Raw genomic sequence first — 21,312 nt, forward strand, 5'->3', positions numbered from 1 at the left:
TCCAACCTGAACATCACTGATACTCTACAAACGTCACTATTCTGCGCTCTGTTTCGCGCAAGCGCGAAGAACAACAACAACAGCCATGATGGACTGTATTGGGGGTTAAGTTGTTAATATGCTGCTCCGGCCGGACAACAACTTCAAAATCGTAAGCTATGCTAGCGTCCATGTTTACTTCCGCAAATACTGAGCTCTTCTTCTTTTTATGGCGGTTGGCAGAACTCAGGACGCTGACGCTATTGCGCCCTCTACTGCGCATGCGGGACACTTTCAGGTCGTTTGCCCGTTCAGACTGCAGAGGGCCGTTTGTCGTGTTTCGAGTGTCTAGAGTCGGGGGATTTGAACCGTTTGGAGCGTATGCGTTCAACGCGCGTCCGACGCTCCACTTTGTAAACCAGACGCGCCTGGCGCTCTAAACGCGATTGGTGTGAACGCACCAAAAGTGCACACGCGTTGAACTTGAAGCGTCAGACGCGTTTGTTGTGAACTCACCATTAGACTTTAATATCTTGCAAATCCAGTTTAATATCAGTGAAACGTTTTGTGTTAGTCCAGGAGAAATACCTTGAGAAGAAGTGAGCTGGGACAAATTTCTACATGTTTGTATTTCTGCTACATATAATGTTTTTTTTATATATATATAAATAACACTTGAGTCAGGAAATCTGCCCCAGCATGGCCACCATAGCGCAATTTTCAATAGAAACCTCCTGAAACCGGGTTCTCCTCCTCCCCACTGCGCCTTTCTACCCCTCTGCGCCGCTCACACACTCGCTCTTCTCCTCCCTCTCCCTCAGCAGGTGGCGGATGGAGGAGTTCTGCGTGGACAGCGTGCTGGACAGCAGCGGCATCAGGCACCGGAAGCCCTCCCTCAGCTCCTCCACATTCTTCACCAGGCTGCTGATGTTCGAGTTCAGCTCCCCCCTGCAGCCCTGCACCTCCGCCAGCACGTCGTACATCAGGCTCTGCATCTGTGCGCCAGTTTGGTGGAGGAGTTACACCAACGCTCGATCGAGGATTTGTTTTGAGGGAGTCACAGTTGCAGCCAAAACAATTCAATCTTCAATTTAGAAAAATTTGGTTTATTAGCAAAATTCGCAACTGTTCAGGTGTTTGCTGTAAACAAATTCAGACAGTCATGTTCCGTGAATTGAATTAGAGGATGCGTCCTATTGAGACTCGTTTGTCAGATACAAAACAGGTAATTTGTGAAAACATTGATCTCTGAGCTACTACTGCCATCTGAAGAAATGCACCACTCCTGGTCAAAAACAACCAATAAGAGCCAGGAGGAGGGTCTTAGCGCTGTCAATCAACCTCATATACTCCCTGCTAAACATGCTAATGGCGGAAAAACAACTTACTTCTATAGGAAAACTTGTGGCCATGCTAACTACACCAATCACTCATGACAAGTTTGGTTGATGAGAAGAAGCTGCAGCAAGGGGAAAAGTGTGAGCAGCGTGTACATGGACCTGATTGAGATCGCTAAGACCCTCCTCTTGACTCTGATTGGTTGTTTTTGAAAAATCTAGCAGACGAGCTTGATTTTTTCACAGATTATTTGTCTCATACCATACTGCTATGACATAGGGATAGTTTTAACAGTTATGTAAAAAATAAATAAATAAAAGTTACATACTGCAGCTTTAATGTTAATTCTCCTGCTGTTCGCTGATCGGCCCGGTAGAAATTCAACCAAAGAAATCCAATACAGTGGGAGAAATCTCAGTCAGGGTAGTGAAGGGAGATTTGAATCAAACAGAATTGCGTAGGACGGCAAATTGCCAGATTAGAAAGATTTGTAAGAACGTTAGTGGTAAAAAAAATCTTCCATGAACTGCAAAGGACCAGCACCAGCAAAAGCCTGGTCCAAAAGCACAAGCAAAATCACACGACTCAAAACCAGAACTTTTAGTCATTCGTCAGCATATCTGGACATTAAAAATGAAGCATACATAAAGGTACTTCCTGTTGAGAGTGAGGCAGGGCGGCGGCTCGGTGATGCTGGGGATCAGCAACCTTTGCAACCCTGAGAGCCTTTTCTGCCTTTGGTCTGTTTATAGTTACACAAACTACTTGAAACAAATTAACTTATTTAGCTTAGCTCAGTAAGATAATTTGATTTTAAAATTAAAGAGTATTTTTTTTATTTTTGTTTTCAGGTTATAAAATAAACACACTTTTTTGAGATTGTAAATCTGATGCTGAGCAAAGCTGACGTCTCGGTCAAAAGAGCAAACCAATCTCTCGTAAGAAGTAAAGATGCTGAATAATTTTGAGGCTGCACTTGAGGCACTTTGGGTTGAGTTTAGAGAGCCAACTAGATTTAGTTTGATTTGTTTATTGCAAACACCTTGAATGCTTCTTTATTTTGCTCATAAACCTAAATTTTTGGGGTTGTTGAATAATTTTAGGTGCAACCGCACATGATGCCTTCACTTGCCTCTCTCACCTTGCAGAGGTCAACGAGCGTGTTCCCCTGATCTGCAAGGATCCTCTTCTCCATCTTCACTCTCCGTAACCTGAAGGTGGAGAGACAGTCATAAATGCAGCTGTAAGGAATCTGTAGGAATCACTTGGAAAAAATTATTCAAAATGTCTGAATGCTTTTCATTTTTGTCACTTTGTCCCCAGCGAGCTCCAATGGATTTTTATTTTCATGATTGGATGATTTTAAGGTGGGAAAAAGATGAATAATTTTAATTTTTTATCAATAAAAATCTGAAAAGTGTGCATGCATTTCTGTTCAGTCCCCTTTATTTTGTCACCCCTAAATAAGCCCCAGAGAAACCTTTTTTTTTTTTTTTCAGAAGCCACCTAATTAGGAAATAGAGTTCACATTAGTTTAGATTTCCATTTGTGAAGGTGTCAGAGGTTTGTTGGAGAACATTAGTGAACAATCGGTGTCATGAAGGGAAAACATGAGAACAAATGATTGGTATAAGAAATAATCTGCCAGTGGAGCTAGAATTTAAAAAAAAAATCAACATTAAAGAATTATTAACGTAAAAATAAGCTGCTATTTCTTGCTGAAAAGTTACTTGTAAGTTACTTTTATCTTATTTCAAGTGTACTAAAATATTTGCATTAGAAACTAGTGATATTGTGTAACTTTAGTTTGAGTATGTTCTCTTTTAAAGTTGAATCATTTAAATGTCAATCACTGATTCTGCACATAAATTATAAATATTTCCTTCCTAAGAGTTTAACTGTAGAGTTGTATATTCTGTGCAAAGCTCACATATGCTAATCACCAGCTAACATTGGGCAAATGAAAATGTTTAGATAAGATAAACTTAATTTACTTTAAAATAAATACCTCCTAAACATAGCAAGACCGCAAACACAGATGCACTGTAGAGTAACACTAAAATGTATTTAAATTCCAAATTAAATCAGAATTTCGTGCTTTACAATTTATTGACACCAGATTTATAGATATGAAACAGAAAAGGAGGAACCTGAAAAAAAAAAAAAAAAAACCTTGATAAATCATATTCCACATGCTACTCATTCTGCTCTGTGGGATCGGAGGATAAATGGAAACCAGATTCAAAAGGCGGCAGGTTCCTGTGGTCTTACTGGTGGATGGCCAGCAGCAGCTTCCTCTGGTGCATGCGGACTCTGGTGTGGTCTCTTTCTCTTGACAGCTTAGTGTACTTGTAGATGAGCCAAGTCTCTCTCAGCACATTCGCTGCTGCAATTTTTATCTGGTGAAAGGGCGCAGAAAATCACGAGGAGTTATTGCGTGTTTATGCACATAACCTCTAAGTGCTGTTTTTACGGGACGTGCTGACTAACACCAACCAACCGTATATATTACTGAGAGCCACATAAGTCGTTTGGACTCATTATTGACTTTCATATTGAAAATAGATTGTAAATAAATCCTCCAGGTTGGCGTCTGCGTCTTTCTGAATCCCTTTCTGTTGGATTCTTACTAACCTGCGCAAACATTTTGCCCCAGTTGCATATTTTTCCACAATTTTTCATGTCAGTCTTTATTAAAGACGTCAAAAAAGGTGAGAAAACATGTATGTTAATAATTGGGCTGAAACTATTACTTGGAATAGTTGGAATAAGTGGCAGTTTTAGCTTCAGCTGGTTCAAATTCACATTTTATTGTCTTTTAGGCAATAAAATGTTTATTTTCTAATTTAAAAAAAAGGAATTGGATTGATTATTTTAATATTTTAACCCCTTTAGATGTAATTTAAACAAATATTTTATCAAATATTTTATCCAACAAAATGTTCAGCATTGCAATAAAGGGAAAAATAATTTTTTTTTACTAGCAGTTTGACACAGAGTTTACACTGATAAAAAAACACAAGCATAAAAATTTAATAAAATAAGTTATTGTTTAATATTTTAACCCTCTATAGGCCTAATGTACACACAAATGTTTTATCTAACTTATTTTTACACTCTTTGCAATTAGTTCAAGAAAGTCAGAGTTTATATTCATAAAAAACCATCAGCATAAAAATACAATAAATTAATTGTGAAATCACAAATACGCTATAAAATCCTTTCGAATACTTTTTTCTTTGCACAGTAACAATTAATAATTGTTATCCCAACTCCTGGTGTTCATTGAGTTTAGCTTTCAGAAGGTCATACAATTTAATCATAGAAAATATTTTCAAAATAATTTCACGTACTATCGCTGGAAATACTTGAAATTATACCGAGAGCAATTTCAATAGGCTCATAAATAGATATTTTTGATGGAAAATAAACAATTACTCCTCTTCTTCCCTGCAGAGAAATGCTTGTCTTCTCTGATGACTGAAGCTCATATCAAGTTAAGATTTAAAAACGTGAATATTCTAAATCTTCAGCAACAAGAATCATTCAAATTGAACGGTTTAAACCCAGAAATACACCACGCCCCTTCCAGAGGATGTGGGATCGAATATGATATATAAAAAGGTCAGAAACGTGTAGAAGGTGCCAATTTTGACAACTAAAAATAACAGTTTTGTTGCAGCTGCAGTTGTTAGCATTCACCCTCTTGGAGATGTGAGAGTCCATCATGAAGTTGTGGACGTGCTTCTCAGCTCGGGTCAACTCCAGCTTCCTGGCCACCACCGCCACCACCAGGACCGTGCATCCCGCCCCCTGTTGAAACACCGGTATTCAGGGTTGGATGGGACTGGATGGACTTCACGGTGGATCAAACTCCCCGCCTCTGTCTCACCATGATCCCGGTGAGGAGGCAGATGCTGCGGCCGCAGTAAGTGTGAGGGACCACGTCTCCGTAACCGATGGACAGGAAGGTGACGGAGACCATCCACAGGGCCTCCATGTAGTTGCTGCTAAGGTCTCTGTAATTGTGGTGCCTGTCGGGACAAACGAGACAATTTTCTTCCCCCTGCCAACCCAATGATGGCATAGTTAGTTTGAAAAAGTAACTTGATTACTGGTTACCCCTTAAAAATGAGTATCAAGTAGTTACTTTACTGATCATTTTATTTTAAATAATCAAATAAAATAGTTCAAAAGTAGTTTAAAAGTAACGACTTTTAAGATAGATTACAGGTTACGTTTACAGTTACTTTTAGTAGCTGCCGACAGCGCCCCCTGCTGCTTCAACATAAAAATGCCAATTAGGAATTTACAAAAATAAATACTAATTCATGTTAGTTTACATAAGCCAAAAAAAAGCAATATAAATACAGACAAAAATTGGTGTAAAAGTTACAATTTGTCATGTATTAATGTTTGTGACATTTTATTCAAGGAAATTGTAATCTGAGCATCAGCAATCGGCTAGTATGCCTGATCTGGGATCGACTGGTAATGTCTCCGTCCTCCACTAGGGGGCTTTCTTCGAAATAGGCCTACAAAAAATAACTCGTTATTTTGTCCCACTTACTTTCAAGGGTGTAGAAATTGCACTTTGTTGCCAGCATGTCGATATTGTAATTTTTTAAGCTGAAAACAAACTCAAAATATTTCCTGTATTTCCGGCTAGAAATCGCGCATTTGTCTCCTCCCGCCATTGTTTACGTTTGTGTCGCTGCGTGGGATTACACGAAGCAGGAGGGGGAAAGTAAGTATGGATGTTTTTAAATAGTGAAATGACATAGTGATTTGGATAAGTAACTTTAATCTGGTTTCTGGTTTGGAAATAGTAGCACGTTAGGTAACTTGTTACTGAAAAAAGCGGTCGGGTTAGCGCACTGCGTTACGACGTCACGGTGCCAGCCCTTACTGATGTCTTACTTTGTTAGGTTTGAAGTCATTTTTCATTTCTTACAAACCACAAACGGTAATAAAAACAAACCTAATAAATAATGGCATGTCAATATGCACCACACAAGGATGTGGCCCCTGGGCTGGAACCAGTTTTGGCACCCTTATTCACTGAGAACAAATTATTTCACTAATGCAAATCACAAGTACTTCTATAAAGAAAGTTGGGAAACTATTTATCAATTTTGAAACTCCTTCAAAATAGGAATAAGTTCTGACTTATAGACCTTTTAGTTCAGCAAACTAAAACCAGAAATTATGCGATGCTTCCACATCAGATGCTCTCCACACACATACCTCTCACACACATGCAGGCCCCACGCCGCCACAATCCACAGAGAAACACTGAAAATCATCAGGACAGTGCCAGGATAGGTGGTCATCAACGTTTTCCCCACAAAGCGGGTGTTGAAGTGGATCTGGCGATAATAAAAAAATCCCCTCATTACGTCATCATTTTGACACAAGAGCACTACTTAGCCAGACTACTTAGAGTAGCACCTGTCAGATAATCCTTACATAACACAGAGGAGATGAGGGATAAGAAAACTTGTTCGCAATCTGGCTCGATACATGGACAGTAGGTTTGGTTTTGCAGAGGAGGGAGGGATGCAGACGTCATTTTCATCACTTTTATATTGCGGTTACAAGGGAGGGATTAGCCAGGTGGACATGTTGAGATATGGAAATGAAAGCGGGCACATAAAGGAGTCAGCGAGGGACACGTCTGGCATGTGAAACCAGCAGGGTTCGTGAAAGTGAAAACTGTTAGTCACACCTCAAGCGTCACACTTCTACAGACCTCTCGGCCCACCTAGACACAACAAGATATAAACAGATGAGGATGAAATGTACAAAACTGAAGGGCAGCTCAAGTCACTGTCCAAAACAGACTCCAAATTTCACGTATCATACCCTAAGCAGGTTGCTTCTTGAATTTGTCTTCTTGATTCAATTTACACAAGTCAGGCTTTCAAAATTCAGTTAGGCCAGATTAAAGAAAGCATGTCAAGGAGTTTACGCCCCCACCTTGTTCAGGGCTCCGATGCTTCGGGAGGCCGTGTCCGTGAAGAGGCGGCTGTGCAGCATCATGGCCCGACCCAGCAGGTACAGTCTCAGAAACATGGGCAAAGCCAGCATGATCTCCAGCTCGGTCTCAGAGAGGGTTGTGCGGACTTTGGTCTTCTGGAAGTATGCCACTATTCCCACCGGATAAGGATGGATGGCCACTATGAAGAGCTCCAAGACGATCAGGGCGAAGCGGTCGGTTGTCATGGCTATTCTCCAGTCCTCTGCACCAATGTCATGAACGTAGAGCTGTCACAAGGAAGAGAAGAAATTATTTAGCTGGAGCAATTCTTCCGTCCAGAGTCGGATTTAGTTGTGGTCTACACAAAATCTTTATGTCTAGTTTGTAGTGCAAATATCTTATTTCACATCAAATACGACAAAACTAACTTGCAATAAACTTTTCAGCTAGAAATATGAGCTTGTTTTAAGACGATGACTCCTCAATATTTATGAAACAGTATTAGTTCACTTATAGGAAGACATTTTCCCCAGTAACAGTATAACTAATACTTTTTAAAATCAGTATTAAGGAATTATTTACTTAAAACAAGTTAATATATCTTGCTGAAAAGTCACTTGTGAATTAGTTTTGTCTTATTTCAAATGTATTAAGATAAGAGCACTAGAAACTAGACCAAAAATACTTGGTAAAATGTTGTGTTTTTTCAGCGTACTGATCAAAACTAATCAAAACTTTTCCCATTGAAAAGAGGAATACCACAGAGTAACCCCTTTAGCCCACTGTTATTCTAATTAGCTGTTGAATTGAGGGCGACAAAACATTAATGTAAAGGTTAGATTGGTGGTAAATAGTTTTTGTTTTATTACTGGACTGCCAACAGTATTTCTGAAAGATATGCTGGTCCCAGTTCAGAGAGAATATGAATCCCAACCAATATGTGTATGTGGGCCCTATGTAAATTTGGAAGGATACTAATTGGGACTTTAAAGTTTCTTCTAATAAAGGACAACATTGGGCAAAAGGGAATTAGAAATGCACAGCATATCCCAGTTTTTACCCAAAGTTGTTCTAAACCAATTTCTATTATTCTACACATTAAACCTATTGTGACAATTAACATAGGACCATTATTTAACCTGTGGACGATCCATTTTTTTCCCATATGGTCCCCATGAGTAAACATATTCCTTTCTTCTTCTATGTCTTCATAAGAATGTAGTTGCCAGATTTGGAAGATATCAGTTTTATCTATTTAAAAATGTCCATGCCAAACAAACTAGAATAATTTGAGGAGTACTTTTCAAAGTATGTTCCTCATTTAGCTCATTTTTTTTTAAATATTTGCAACTCAGACACCCCAGCCAGCAACATTCACTGCAGAAACACAAAATCTAAACAATTTCTGTTTGGTTTCTTGTGCAAATATCTTAGTATTCTTAAAATAAGACAAGACTAACATACAAGTAACTTTTCAGCAAGATATAGGAGCTTGCTTTTAGTAAAAAACAACAACAAAAAAAAACATTAATATTGACACGAAAAATGTTCTTTCCATTGGCAGATTTCTTTACTTATAGCAAGAGAAAAACATCTTGCTTTCTATAGTTTTACTTGTTTGGAGAAGGGTGTCTTAGTTGGTGATCTTTACCAGATTACTTAAGGTTAATCTACCTTATTTATAATTAAACTCCAGCTTTCTGAGGAAACTAAATCAGGAAGGGGGGGGGGGACAATATTTAAGGATCAGTCCTTAAATATTGTCCTGCTTTCCTTCAGCACTGGGTCACGGTGCTAAACCAGGTCAGCAGTGATTGGGAAATCAGAAAGCAGGTTATATAACGCGCTCCTCTGAGGGTGAGGTGTTGAGTTTGTTAAAAAAAAAAAAAGCGCCATTTCAAAACACTCAACTCTGAAACATTTATTTGAAACAATTTGAGAAAGAATTTTCCAACAGATAAAAAACTTTTTAAATGTTACAGAGAAATGGTTGGAGTCTTTAATTTCAAAGATTTTAAGAGACACATTGGGGATCATTTTTGGTTACGTAAGAATGAGCAGCTGGGTCACCTGCACCTCACAGCAGTGGTACGCCACGATGAGGCCCAACAGGATGAGCGTAGAAAAACTGATGACTGACTTGAAACACAGCGAGTAGATGGAGCTCTGCAGGAGAAGCAGCACATGGAGAATTATTCACATTCAACCTGTTTAAATCAGTTTGAAGAAACAAAATCAGAACAACCTAATAAAAGCAACTTCAAAACAATACAAATTCTGCTACAGTGCGTTATTATTATTATTATTATTATTATTATTATTGTATATATTTTTTTTGCATTAATTGCAAAAACAAAATCTTGCCAAGTATTTTTGGTATAATTGCTGTAGAACATTTTGAAGTAAGACAGTAACTTTTCAGCATTATATAGGAACTTGTTTTTAGTAAAAAAACAAAACAAAAAAATCCTTATTTCACTTATATCAAGACATTTTTTTCTTGTTATAAGTAAAATAATCTGCAAATGGAACTAGCTCTTTTTCATCAATATTAAGAAATCATTGGCCCAAAATAAACTCCTATATCTTGCTGAAAAGTTACTTGTAAGTTAGTTTTGTCTTATTTCAAGTGTAATAAGACAAACTAGTCAAAGGTACTGTGTTTGCTGCACCCTAACATTAACCCCATAAAGTTCAGAGTTTTTTGAACATATTGTGCATGTAATATATGCACATGGTGACAAATACAACTATTTCAGGGATGTAAAAGTGAGGAAACAGCCGTAGTCCTGTGTAACTGTCTATAAAATTGCCTTTTCCTGCTGTTTCTAACATCATGACGACATACTAAAGATGCAGCTGTGCAGTGTGATTTGTTGCACTCCAGAAACCCTCTGACCTTGCTGTAGATGCTCCAGGACAGCTCCGTCTCCATCACCATCATGACCACCCCGAACAGCCCCACCGCCAGGGCGCAGTCGTTCAGCCGCTGCCTCCTCAGGAACAGGGACCTCCTGCGGACCAGCCGCCAGCCGATGTTGTGCGTCCGCGAGTACGAGTCCTTCTTGGCGTCTTCCTTGCGTTTGGGGCTGTGCTGAGGACTGGGGCTGGGGCTCCTGGTGAAGCGCTTGGCCCCTGGCAGCGGCCCCTTGGCCTCCCCCAGGTGCTGGTGGTACTGCAGCGCCTTGTGCTTGTGCTGCTGCTGTTGGAGGTTGTCGTCCTTGCTGGTGATGATGATCTCTGGGAGGCTCTGGCGGTCGTGCATCTCCAGAGAAACGTTGCCTGGCTTGCGGTACCCTCGACCGTCAACATCCCTGAGATCCAGGTTGGACCTGCTGTGGCCCTTGAAGGGCGATCCGCAGGGGGACATGGGCACGTCGGTGAAGGACGTAACCGTCTCCTGGAGTCTGTTTGCGCTCAGAGTCTTAGTTTTGCTCTGGTGATTGCGCTCGTTCACACCTGGATTTTGCGGCCGTTTCTCGCATTTTTTCTCTTTGCCCTTGGTTTTCTCTCTCCTCCTGTTGGATCGAGGCGTCGCAGTGACGTAGAGGTGGCCATTGTACAAAGGCATGGTAGCCAGGGCCTGGGTTCTGTCCAGCCATGCTGTGTGGTCGATGGGTGTCTGGACTGTGTGGTGAATCCCACATTGGGGCGAGTAGGACTGAGGTGGGGCGACCATCCTCGGTGGCAGGAGGGGCCGGTGGTCCTCCAGCTCGTCTCCATCCACCACCGTTGAGTTCATTGACGGAGAATGGTCCATGGGGAAGAGATGCTTTTAAGGTTCAAGCAGAAGACGAGGGAATACGTTAGACAAAACAAACACGAAGGTAAAAAGAGTCTGAACAGATGGTAGCAGCAGTTGGACGGAAAATTGCAGCTGAAGTTTAGCGAGCAGAGATTTTTCACATCTTTGACATCTCTACGCCTCACATATGCTCACGTTTAAAAAAATTCAGGCATATAAAGGTTGTCTCACTTTGTATGGAAGAGGATTAGGGCCACTGAGAAAAAAATCTGGCTTTTTCTCTGAAGTCTGACTTTTAATCTCAGGAGATTAAAGTCATAATTCCGAGATTAAAGTAAAAATTCTGCGAATAAAGTGGGTATTGTGAGATTGAAGAGTTCTTACTTTAATTCTGAGATTAAAGTCAGAATTGTGAGAAAAAAAGTGAGAATTCAGAGAAAAATGTTGAGTTCTGAGATTAAAGAATTCCTTAGTCACAGAATTAAATGGGACAATTTGAGAATTCTGACTAATTCTGAGATTAAAATCAGCATCCTGAGAAAAAAATTGCAAGTTCTGAGGAAAAGTCAGAATTCTGCGATTTAAGTGGGAATTCTGAGATTAAAGTGTTCTTTAATCTCAGAATTCTGACTTTACCTTTGAGTTTAAAGTCAGCATTCTGGGAAAAAAAGTGAAAATTTTGAGAAAAAAGTCAGAATTCTGTGATCTAAGTCTGAATTCAGAGAAAAACAAGTCTGATTTATTTCCTTGCAAGTGGCCCTAATCCTCTTCCGTACCCCTGCAGAGCCAAATGTTTTCTTCTATTGCTTTTGATCCTACCTTACTGTCCAGGCTTGGGTCTCAAAGCAATGCTCAGCGAGGATTAAAAACGGCTTTGTTTGCTTGTTTCCCACCGAAGTATTTCAGCCCTCAGTCCTGAAGGTCACATTCGCCTGAATCACAAAGATCTTCAGCGTGAACTCCTTAAAAGGTCTCAACAGGATCATTTTCATTCGAGAACGTTCAAACAAAGATTCAGCACCATTCGGCTTGGTTGCATTCACAGCCTAATATTCCCAACGTCCGCTCCTTTCATGTGTGAACTTTCCCTGCGGATCCCACCAGAGCTCCTCCCATGGATTCGGCTGAAGCTCAAGAACTTCCCCTGAACACGTTGAGTTGGACTCGTTGATATCCATCACATCTAAAGACATTCATTCAGTCGCTCTGTGATCGTCAGGGCTTCTTCCTTAAAGCTCGGCTGGGGCTTAATGACAGCAAGGACTAAGTTGCAGATGTTGCAAAGGCAACGACTGGGTCATCTGTCAGAGGGGATTGGCAGACTTCATCCCGCCGGATGGTTTGTGTGTACATGTGCACAAATGTGAATGTGCAAAGACCCCTGGGGCCGAAGATCAAGCTGGAAATGTTTTTAAACTCAACCCAGAAATGGGATTTTACTGCATTTCATCTATAATCTCTTTAATTGGACTCATTATTTTCATGAGAGAAGTGTGTTTTTGAAACACTTTGGGGAAAAAGAAGACGTAATCCTCAATCAGTTCAGCAGATTAGCATTGAAGATTATTCAAGTGAAATGGAGATTGTGGGGTGATGAGATTATGAAATATCAAATATGCCAGCCGACTCAAGCAATAGGGTGGAGTATTAAAGGCCAGAGTCATAACAATGACATTCAGCATCACAAATTTATCTAAATCCGTGTGACAGATGGGTGCAAAGATAATAGAGCGGCCTCTGACTGGAAAGACCCAAGAAGGGGAGCGTGGGTGGAGTGCAACTGGATAGTAGCGGGATAACAAAAAAAAAACTGTATTTAATCTGTAGACACCGTCTATTTAAAGATGGATTGAGGGAGAGCAGCGGGAGAGTAACAGCAGGTATCATCCACCCTGATTTTGCCTTCTTCAGACGCTCTTCCAGATGTTTATTACAGTGTTTTGAAGTATTCACAGCTCACTGTGTTATTTTGGGGCAATTTTTATGTTAGATATCAACAGGAATAGTACTGTGAAGAGGAAGGGAAAATATACACAAAACGATTTCAAACAGGCATTTGCAAGTAGGCCTCCTGATTATACACTTTGTTGAATCACCTTGTGCTGCAGCAACATTAACTTAATCTGTTTAGCAAGTCAAATTTAAATCTGACTCAAAATTAGCTAGAAAGCTAGTGTTAGCTTAAATGCTATCATTAAGGTGTTGGCTTAACACTAGCATGTTGGATAACATTAACTTAATTCATTAACTGGGTAACTTTAGTTTTCAGGTCAAAATTAGCTAAAAGCGAATGCTAGCTTTAATGCTGTCGTTATCATGTTGGCTTAACACTGCCATATTGAGTCGTCTCAATTCTTTTTCGTTTTCACTTGTTTTCACCTTGTACCCTGCCTTTAGATTTCACAAATTTCTTACCAATTAGCATGTTTCCTTGTGAATAAAAATGTTGCCAAAGTCATATAGTTGTGACCAGTGGTGTGCAGTGTTTAATCAGTTTTGGTCTGTTCTGACCAAAGCACTTTGTTCCACATGCTTGCTGATAACGCAACTGAGATAAGATAAAATATGCATCTATATTTGTGCATGAAAACAATAGACTCTTTTCAAGAAATTAAAAATATGAATATTAGAAACAACAGCAGGGATATTATTTAAAATAAAATAAAAACTAAATTAACTGCATCAATGTAAGCATTCAGGTTTTTTGTTAGCAGTGATGGTTATAAAGTCTTACAGCTGCTGGGAGGAATGATCTGCGATAATGCTCCTTTGTGCACCTAGGACGTGACAAACAAAAAAATTAAAAATTTTAGTATTATTAAAAAACAACAGCAGGGATATCATTTCAAATAAAAAACTTAAAATAACTGCGTTCAGTTTTTTTGGGAGCAGTGATGCTGATGGGAGGAAGGATTTGCGATAACGCTCCTTTGTGCACCTAGGATGCAACAAACATCTGGTGTGAATATCAATACATTTTCAGTCTTCTGTTTATGGAAAAACTGAATACTGCATATAATTCTAGTTCCACACAAAAAGCAATTAAAATACTTTAAAGTGTTTGTATATAATGTGACAAAATGTGGGAAACCTCAGTTTGTATAAATACTTTTATATTTTATATTTCAATATTCTAATTCCTTATCATTGCAGGCAGTTTTTGATTAAATCTCTCACTCAGCACAGAAAAACATAAAAAAAATCTACCCCATTTAGTTTGTTTTTATAGGGAAAAAAACTACTGCATCCTCACTGTGTTCTAGTTACACACACCCACAAATGTTTCTAAATTATGTTGTCCTAAATTATACACATCTGCAAGGCTTCAAATTAATTCAAGCCTCCTGCCAAAAGCTTGTAAATCCACACTGCTGTAGTTGGTAGCTGAGTGTCAATTCTTCTGGGCTTTGTGGACAGAAGCCAGCACATTTTCAGTTAGTCTCCTCTGCTGCAAATCCTCCTCTGACTGTTAAGAAAGTGAAACGAATCAGGGGATATTTTCAGCCTCCCTAATTGCTGGGGCTGGTAAGTGGCAAATCTGCTTCGTGCCCTAAATCTTCAGCGTGTGCCAGTTTATCTTCTGGTCAGGTTAATTGCTTCGGTCTGATCTGCTGGGAGGAAAAAAGATAAACAAGACTCACTTGGAGAGGTAACAAATAGGACTTAAGAAGTCAAAGGTTGTGATTAGAGACTAAGGAAGTGTCCTACATTTTTGGGTAGAGTCGATTGAGAAATTATGAAGATGCAAAGCGACAGAAGATGACACAGGTAAAGTTGATTTAGCTCTGGCCAAAATATAGCTGAAGGTCTCCTGTAAGATCCCAAAACATCAACAGACTGATCTAATGAGTGTTACAATCTAAAATGCATGAGCCAAAAACAGATCAGAACCCATCTATGAAACAACACTGAGAGCAGTTGTCTGCACACACTTCAAAGGAAACTGAAAGCGGAAAAGCAGCCACAGTTATTTTTGATCCTGCTGCCTTCTGGCATCTAATACAGAAATATCCACAGTGATACCAGCAGACTCTGCATGTAGTTACATTGTTTTGCAGCTTAAATGAATGTTGAACCCCTAATATTTTATGTATGAAACCCAGAGGGCTTAGGGTAAAATATTGTTGTACAGGATGCTGTTGTTCATTAAATTAAATATGTTATTGTGAAATTCTGCTGACCTCTTTGGTGGAAAATGCCATTACAGGGTAGTGACTGTATTATTCTGATGATCATGTTATGTCTTATTTTAATGCTTATGAAGAACATCAAATGAACCAGTCTGAGCTGCACACCCAGATTAGATTATGTTTTCTGCAGCCAGACTGTCTCTCCAGACGTGAATAATCTGTCCTGGGTATGAAAATAATGTGTTGAGTCTGTCTGACAGAGCTTTTTACTCTGCTGTGTTAATGAGTGTCTAATCTGGTAAGCTCTCATATCCTGTACAAGGTATTAATAAACCATGACAGTGCTTGACATTTTTTTACTTAACACATCAAAAAAGTCAAAGAATGTTAAGCTGATTTGTCCAGATGATCACTAACTGATTGATCAGCCAACCAACCAACAATTTGACCAAAGAATGGGCCAACTGACTGACCAACCAACCAACTAATCCCAAAACCAATTACCAACCAACCAACCCCTAATGTTCATATGAATCCCCAAATCAATGACCGACCAACCAACCAACCAACCAACCAACCAACCAACCAACCAACCAACCAACCAACCAACCAACCAACCAATCAACCAACGACCAACCAATGAATCTCCAAACCAATGACCAACCAACTAACCCCCAAGCCAATGAGCAACCAACCAACCAATGACCAACCAACCAAACAACCCCTAATGATCATATGAATCCCCAAACCAATGACCAACCAACCAACCAACCAACCAATGAATCCCCAAAACAATAACCAACCAACTAACCCCCAAGCCAATGACCAACCAACCAACCAATGACCAACCAACCAACCAACCAACCAACCAACCAACCAACCAACGACCAACCAATGAATCCCCAAACCAATGACCAACCAACTCCCAAACCAATGACCAACCAACCCCCAAACCAATGACTAACCAACCCCCAAAACAATGACACCAATGACCAACCAACCAACCAACCAATGACCAACCAACCAACCAACCAACCAACCAACCAACCAACCAACCAACCAATGACCAACCAACCAATCCCCAAACCAATGACCAACCAATGGATCAACCAACCAACTACCCAGCAATTTACCTAACTAGCAAAATATAGAAACTGAGTGGAAAAAGTAAGTACAACCTTGCATTTTCACACAATTTTAGACCGGAAGCAGTGGCCAAGTGCTGCCTTTGTATTTAATTAATTGACCAACAGTAGCCTATAAAAGCAGGGATTTTGTCTGTTAGAGGTTCCAGTCTGCATGTATGTGTTAACACAATGCCAAGATGGAAAGACATGAGGAATGACTATAGTTAAGCATTTGTTTCTGTCTATTTGGTTTATAAAAGCATTTGTACTTTATTTGTTTATTTTTCTACACAGATAGATAATATTTATGTGAGGAAAACGTTCAAGATAGCTGCCGGTGTTTCCAGCTTGAGACTTCACGTCAGATTTAACTCAAACTAAGACTCTGCAATGCTCAGAGAAATACATATATACATATGTATATATAAAACAATAAGGTCCAACTCAGACTCTATAGATCTCAGTCATGTTAAAGGGGATGTATGTTGCAAAATTCACATTTTGCATGTTTTTGTTCTTCCATTTGGATCTCTAGTGCTTCTGGACCAGCAGCCACCAGAAAACATGAAAACTGTTTTTTCAGAGAGAGGACAATATGACCTGAGCTTTAGCTGGATTACAAAGTGAGGTAAAGGTAAATCATCATATCTTATTTCATCACCCGACGCTATAAACACATAAATATTACCTGAACTAAGCTCATAGTCCACACAGGCCTGCAGCCCAAATGGCTTTGTCTGAACCTTATCACTTGGAGCCAGTTTAAGGGGACTCTATTTGTTTAATATATGTTCTGATTTATTTTGAGCTTTAGAAGATGGTATGCTATTTGACACTTCTTTTATTTGAAAGTTGTAGCCAGTTTTTGACAACAAATCACTTTCCGCCAAAGAAACACTTTGCCAGATCCACTATTCCACACATTTTATTGGATTACAGTCCACTTTGTCCTCCTCCTGGACTTGCTGCAACAGGATGTAACTGAAATCCATTGGAGCAGAACTTCATCAACTTAACTCCAGTCCGGACAACAGAAAAAAGCCACTCTGACAAAATCAGACTTCACAGGGAAGTGCTGGTTTTGTCGATAACATCCTATTAAGTGGAGGGGACATGTCAGCGTAGGAAAGGGCCTAATCCAATCAGCTGGGTAATTAAAAACACACAGCACAGCAGGAGCAATGGCAGATGGCTGATGGCTGCATTGTCAGGTGTGGCATTCAGCATTTAGCACAGTGGAGCATTAAGTGTGCTCAACCAGAATAAAGTGAATTTCACAGCAAGTTTTAATGCAGAGGCTCATCCTCCAGATACACCTCATTATTTAAAGAGACAGTTCCAAACCCCTGATCAATGAGAATACAAGAACGGATAAACAATGTTTTTATAAAAATAAAAACAGTATTTTGGGGCCCCTGTCAGTTAAATTAACAATATTGTTGTTTTTACTTGTTTTTGGCAGTAAAAGTTAAACGTTACCACTCCTAGACCTGAGTCTGCATTGTTGACCGCAGTACAAGACCAAGTAACGCGCTACTGTAAACTAAGTAACCCTCCGCAGACTTTTAGGTGAAAATAAGCAATACGATTAAATCAATAAATCAAGTTTATTTGTATAAACGTTTCAACAAGGCAGTTCAAAGTGCTTTACATCATAAAAATACAAAAATACAAAGTCAGAAGACACCACACAGTCAACAATTAGGAAAACCAGTAAACATTACATAATGTCAAGTGCCGTCATTACACATTATGTGACATTAACACCGAAACTAAATTTTCTAGGTTAATTGCGTGCATTAATGTTGACAGCAGTAATATTTGAGAATGTTTTCTTTTTTGCATTTTTACTTTTAGTGCAATTTTAAGTCTGCTTCAAACCTTGCTTCAAATCGCAGACTGTTGCATGTATACTTCACTAGCAGTCAAAGGGGCAGTATTATGTAAATTCGGCTTTTTAAAGCTTTACATCGTCTTTATAATGTATTCCCTTATCAAAAACAGACCTGGAGCGTTGTCTCCATTCTTTAATGCGTGTTTGAGAAAACCTTTAATCGCCATGGCAACCATTCAGCTGCAGAAAAACCCTGAGTGAACCTAGCTCCGCCTTCAAGACAGATCCTCCTGTAAGGTGCAACTTTCATGCTTCTCCCACACTCAGCTCCTTCAGACTAGCCAGCAGCAATTAGCGAACACCTGTTGTAACTGTGCATCTGCTGAGCTGCCTCTCAGTGCAACGCTGGTAAACACATTCTTAGAGAATTAATAGAGAAACAATATGGTGATAACTTCCTGAAGGCGGAGTTTCAGAGAGAGCAGAAATTTTTAAAGAGACAGAGGCCCAGTTTCAAAACGTTGAATTACAAAGTCAGATTTATTCTAATTGTTTGATATAGATAGCATTTTTATAACAGTGTTACTTGATTGTTCTGTCAAATATCACAATAGATACATAATAATAAATTGGATCAAAGGAAGCGCGGCAGCTGCAAGTCTTAAATTTTTTTTATGTAAAGCCTTTGATGGGTCAAATAGACTCAAATAGATCGTGACGGCAATTCTGGTTTTTGTCACAAGCCCCAAAATTCCTGGCACAAAAATGCCATAAATTTACCCCACTTTTTCTAAAAACGTGCATTTGTTGGTCAATGCATTAAAGTAAGTTTAGCAAAGCATGGTTTGTGGAAATTAACTCAGTTCCTTCTCTGACTTTATTTTCCTGACATTTTTTTTTTATAATTAACATCTCATTTCTGTCCTGCTCTGCTTATCCGACTCCCCTGCTTGTTAATTGAGAGCGGCTCCTTGCTGCTTCCTGACAACACTCCTGCCAGTGCTGAGCTCCAGCACAGCGTGCACTTGGAAAACAAACCACCAGATGTCACCCACGCCTCAGTGCCTCCAAGCTGTGTCTTTACGAGGCCTAATGAATTTAGTTTTGTTGGCTCTGTGTCACACTGGTTGCTCGGCGCACAACAACGTGACGTGCAGAAAATCAGCTAGGCACAAATTACAAAAAAAGAAGCAGCAACGAGATGATTAGATTCTGCTTATTTCCTGCTCCAAATGTGCAGTTTCTCCTGTTTTTCTTGACTCTGCCATCATTCTTTTCGCCTCAAAGGGCCCACTCTCCATCCTCTGTGTGCAGCGGAGCATGAATGTGTAGCTCCGGATGTGCGACAGGCTTCCTGGGAGAGAGGGGGGTAATTCCGAAGGGCAGCAGAAGTAATAGGGTAATCTATTATACAGTCTAAGTCTTTCTTCCTCATTTTCTTGCCTCCCTCCCCCTTTCTGTGCCTCGGTCTTTCAGCTTCTCGCTGCCTCTGCCCTTGCATCAGCATTTCACGAGGACAAATGAGAAGTAGAGTTTAACTATGCACATTCCCAGTGTCCTCCTGCAGAGCCCAGCACTTTCTCAATTAAACCGGAGTCCGTCTGCACCGCTGATTCAAAGACCTCACACACACTCGCTCACATACGTACATAAACACACACACACACACACACACACACACACACACACACACAGGGCTTTCAGCCCAGCGGTGCGTGGCCGTCACCACTGTAGTGTGTTATCATGAGTGAGAGAATCTGTCATGGAGATTTCTGAAACATGCTGTGCAGCACATGTTAACAAGAGAGAGATAACACAAAGCAGGGGTGTGTGAAGGATGAATTTATGAGAAACTGTTGGGGATTTGGAGGATAATCTACTGATTACAAACTAAAGGGTGAGGAGAAAACTCAGCCAAATATTTCAGTGGGATTTTTTTTTTTTTAAATCTTTTTTTATTTGCTTATTATTTATGTTTGAATTAATGTTATTCAAGTATTTTTGTAACATTTGTTACATTTTTGATTACTTACTATTGTGTTGTAGATAAAAAAAACTCTAGTGTTTTTATTTTTTTTAATTAGTCAAATTAGTTAATTCTTTTTATTTATGAAAACAGACACATATAAGGTCAAAACTGTGAAAATATTTGACATGCTACATTTTCGTCACAAACCTGCCAAATGGCAAAAATGTAATAAAATAAAAGTAGATACATAAATAGAAATTACATATTTTAATGTGTTTCTTCTTATGTCTTTAAATACAAGTATAATAAAATATAAATTCAATACATAATTATTGAAAATCAAAACAAAATTCATTAAAACAGATAAATACATAGAAATTATATTTTTAATCTTATATACATATATATATTTAATAAAATACAAAATAAAAAAAAATCAATCGCTGAAAAATGAAATAAACAAATCAAGATGGATAAATATTTAGAACTTATATTTTTAAATTTCTACTCATTATTTTTATTTGACGATAAACGATAAAAACGAATAAATCAAGCGTGAATTATTTAATATAGTTTCTATTCTCTGCACTGTTTACATGAATGGTCTCATCTTCTCCTTTTCCCAACAATCTTCACCATCATCTGCTCAACCAATTAAAACCTCTCCATCCTCACCCTCCTTCTCTATCTACAACCCTTTCACTCGCATCATTGACATTTTTCTTGCTTTTCCATTTTAGACCCACCTCCCCTGAGAGGCAGACAGAGCTCTCAGCTCCCATCTCCTCCTCCCCCTCTTCCTCCATCACCTCCTCCTCCTCCTCCAGCGAGCACATGCTCACGCTGCTCCCATCTGATGCCGACTGGATGCGGAGCTCCGCTCACATCTCCATCCTCTCTCCATCCCCTTCTCCTCTGACATCTAGAGCGTCTCCGTTTTCTTTTCCCTCCGGTTGCTCCTGACCAGGATGTGGCACTCTGTGGCTCTTCTCCTCTCTGGACTCTCCGCTTTGATCAACGGTGAGCTTGACTTCATCTCTCCTCCTCGTTCATTCAGGATTCTGGCTGCAGCAGTGGCATTTTATAGGAATACAGTCGGGAACGGGGTGCTATTTTCCTTTCTTTTTTTTTTTTTTTTTGCTTCATCTGATATGAATTATAAGGAGAAACAAACATTTTAAGGGGAGAAAAGTGAGAGTATTGCTCACCT

At 39.5% G+C, this 21,312-nt stretch overlaps 2 protein-coding genes across 4 annotated transcripts in view; one reads left to right on the forward strand and one right to left on the reverse strand.

Annotated features, from left to right (window-relative positions):
- Positions 1–247: 247 nt before the first annotated feature.
- Positions 248–20,960, reverse strand: LOC106954691 (small conductance calcium-activated potassium channel protein 1-like). 3 transcript variants are annotated; one of them, XM_015044391.1, is made up of 10 exons: positions 20,849–20,960; positions 10,197–11,069; positions 9,374–9,463; positions 7,297–7,584; positions 6,565–6,686; positions 5,210–5,351; positions 5,020–5,130; positions 3,589–3,716; positions 2,459–2,528; positions 248–974 (listed from the first exon to the last, which is right to left on the reverse strand). In XM_015044391.1, exons 1-10 carry the CDS (start codon positions 20,936–20,938, stop codon positions 750–752), a joined length of 2,139 nt encoding a protein of 712 aa, XP_014899877.1. In that variant the 5' UTR covers positions 20,939–20,960; the 3' UTR covers positions 248–749. The 3 variants fall into 3 exon arrangements, with proteins under 3 accessions (XP_014899877.1, XP_014899876.1, XP_014899878.1); XM_015044390.1 differs by having other exon boundaries at positions 9,368–9,463; XM_015044392.1 differs by lacking the exon at positions 20,849–20,960 and adding an exon at positions 11,862–13,026 and having other exon boundaries at positions 9,368–9,463.
- Positions 20,945–21,312, forward strand: part of chrna11 (cholinergic receptor, nicotinic, alpha 11) — a 32,917-nt gene continuing 32,549 nt past the window's right edge. The window contains exon 1 of the mRNA XM_015044393.1: positions 20,945–21,122. Coding sequence (XP_014899879.1) covers positions 21,071–21,122 — 52 coding nt within the window. The 5' untranslated portion in view covers positions 20,945–21,070. The remainder of the gene's footprint in view (positions 21,123–21,312) is intronic.

The sequence above is a fragment of the Poecilia latipinna genome, unplaced genomic scaffold, assembly GCF_001443285.1.
Source record: "Poecilia latipinna isolate Pla-1442-1.1 unplaced genomic scaffold, P_latipinna-1.0 Scaffold673, whole genome shotgun sequence".
Lineage (NCBI taxonomy): Eukaryota > Metazoa > Chordata > Actinopteri > Cyprinodontiformes > Poeciliidae > Poecilia > Poecilia latipinna.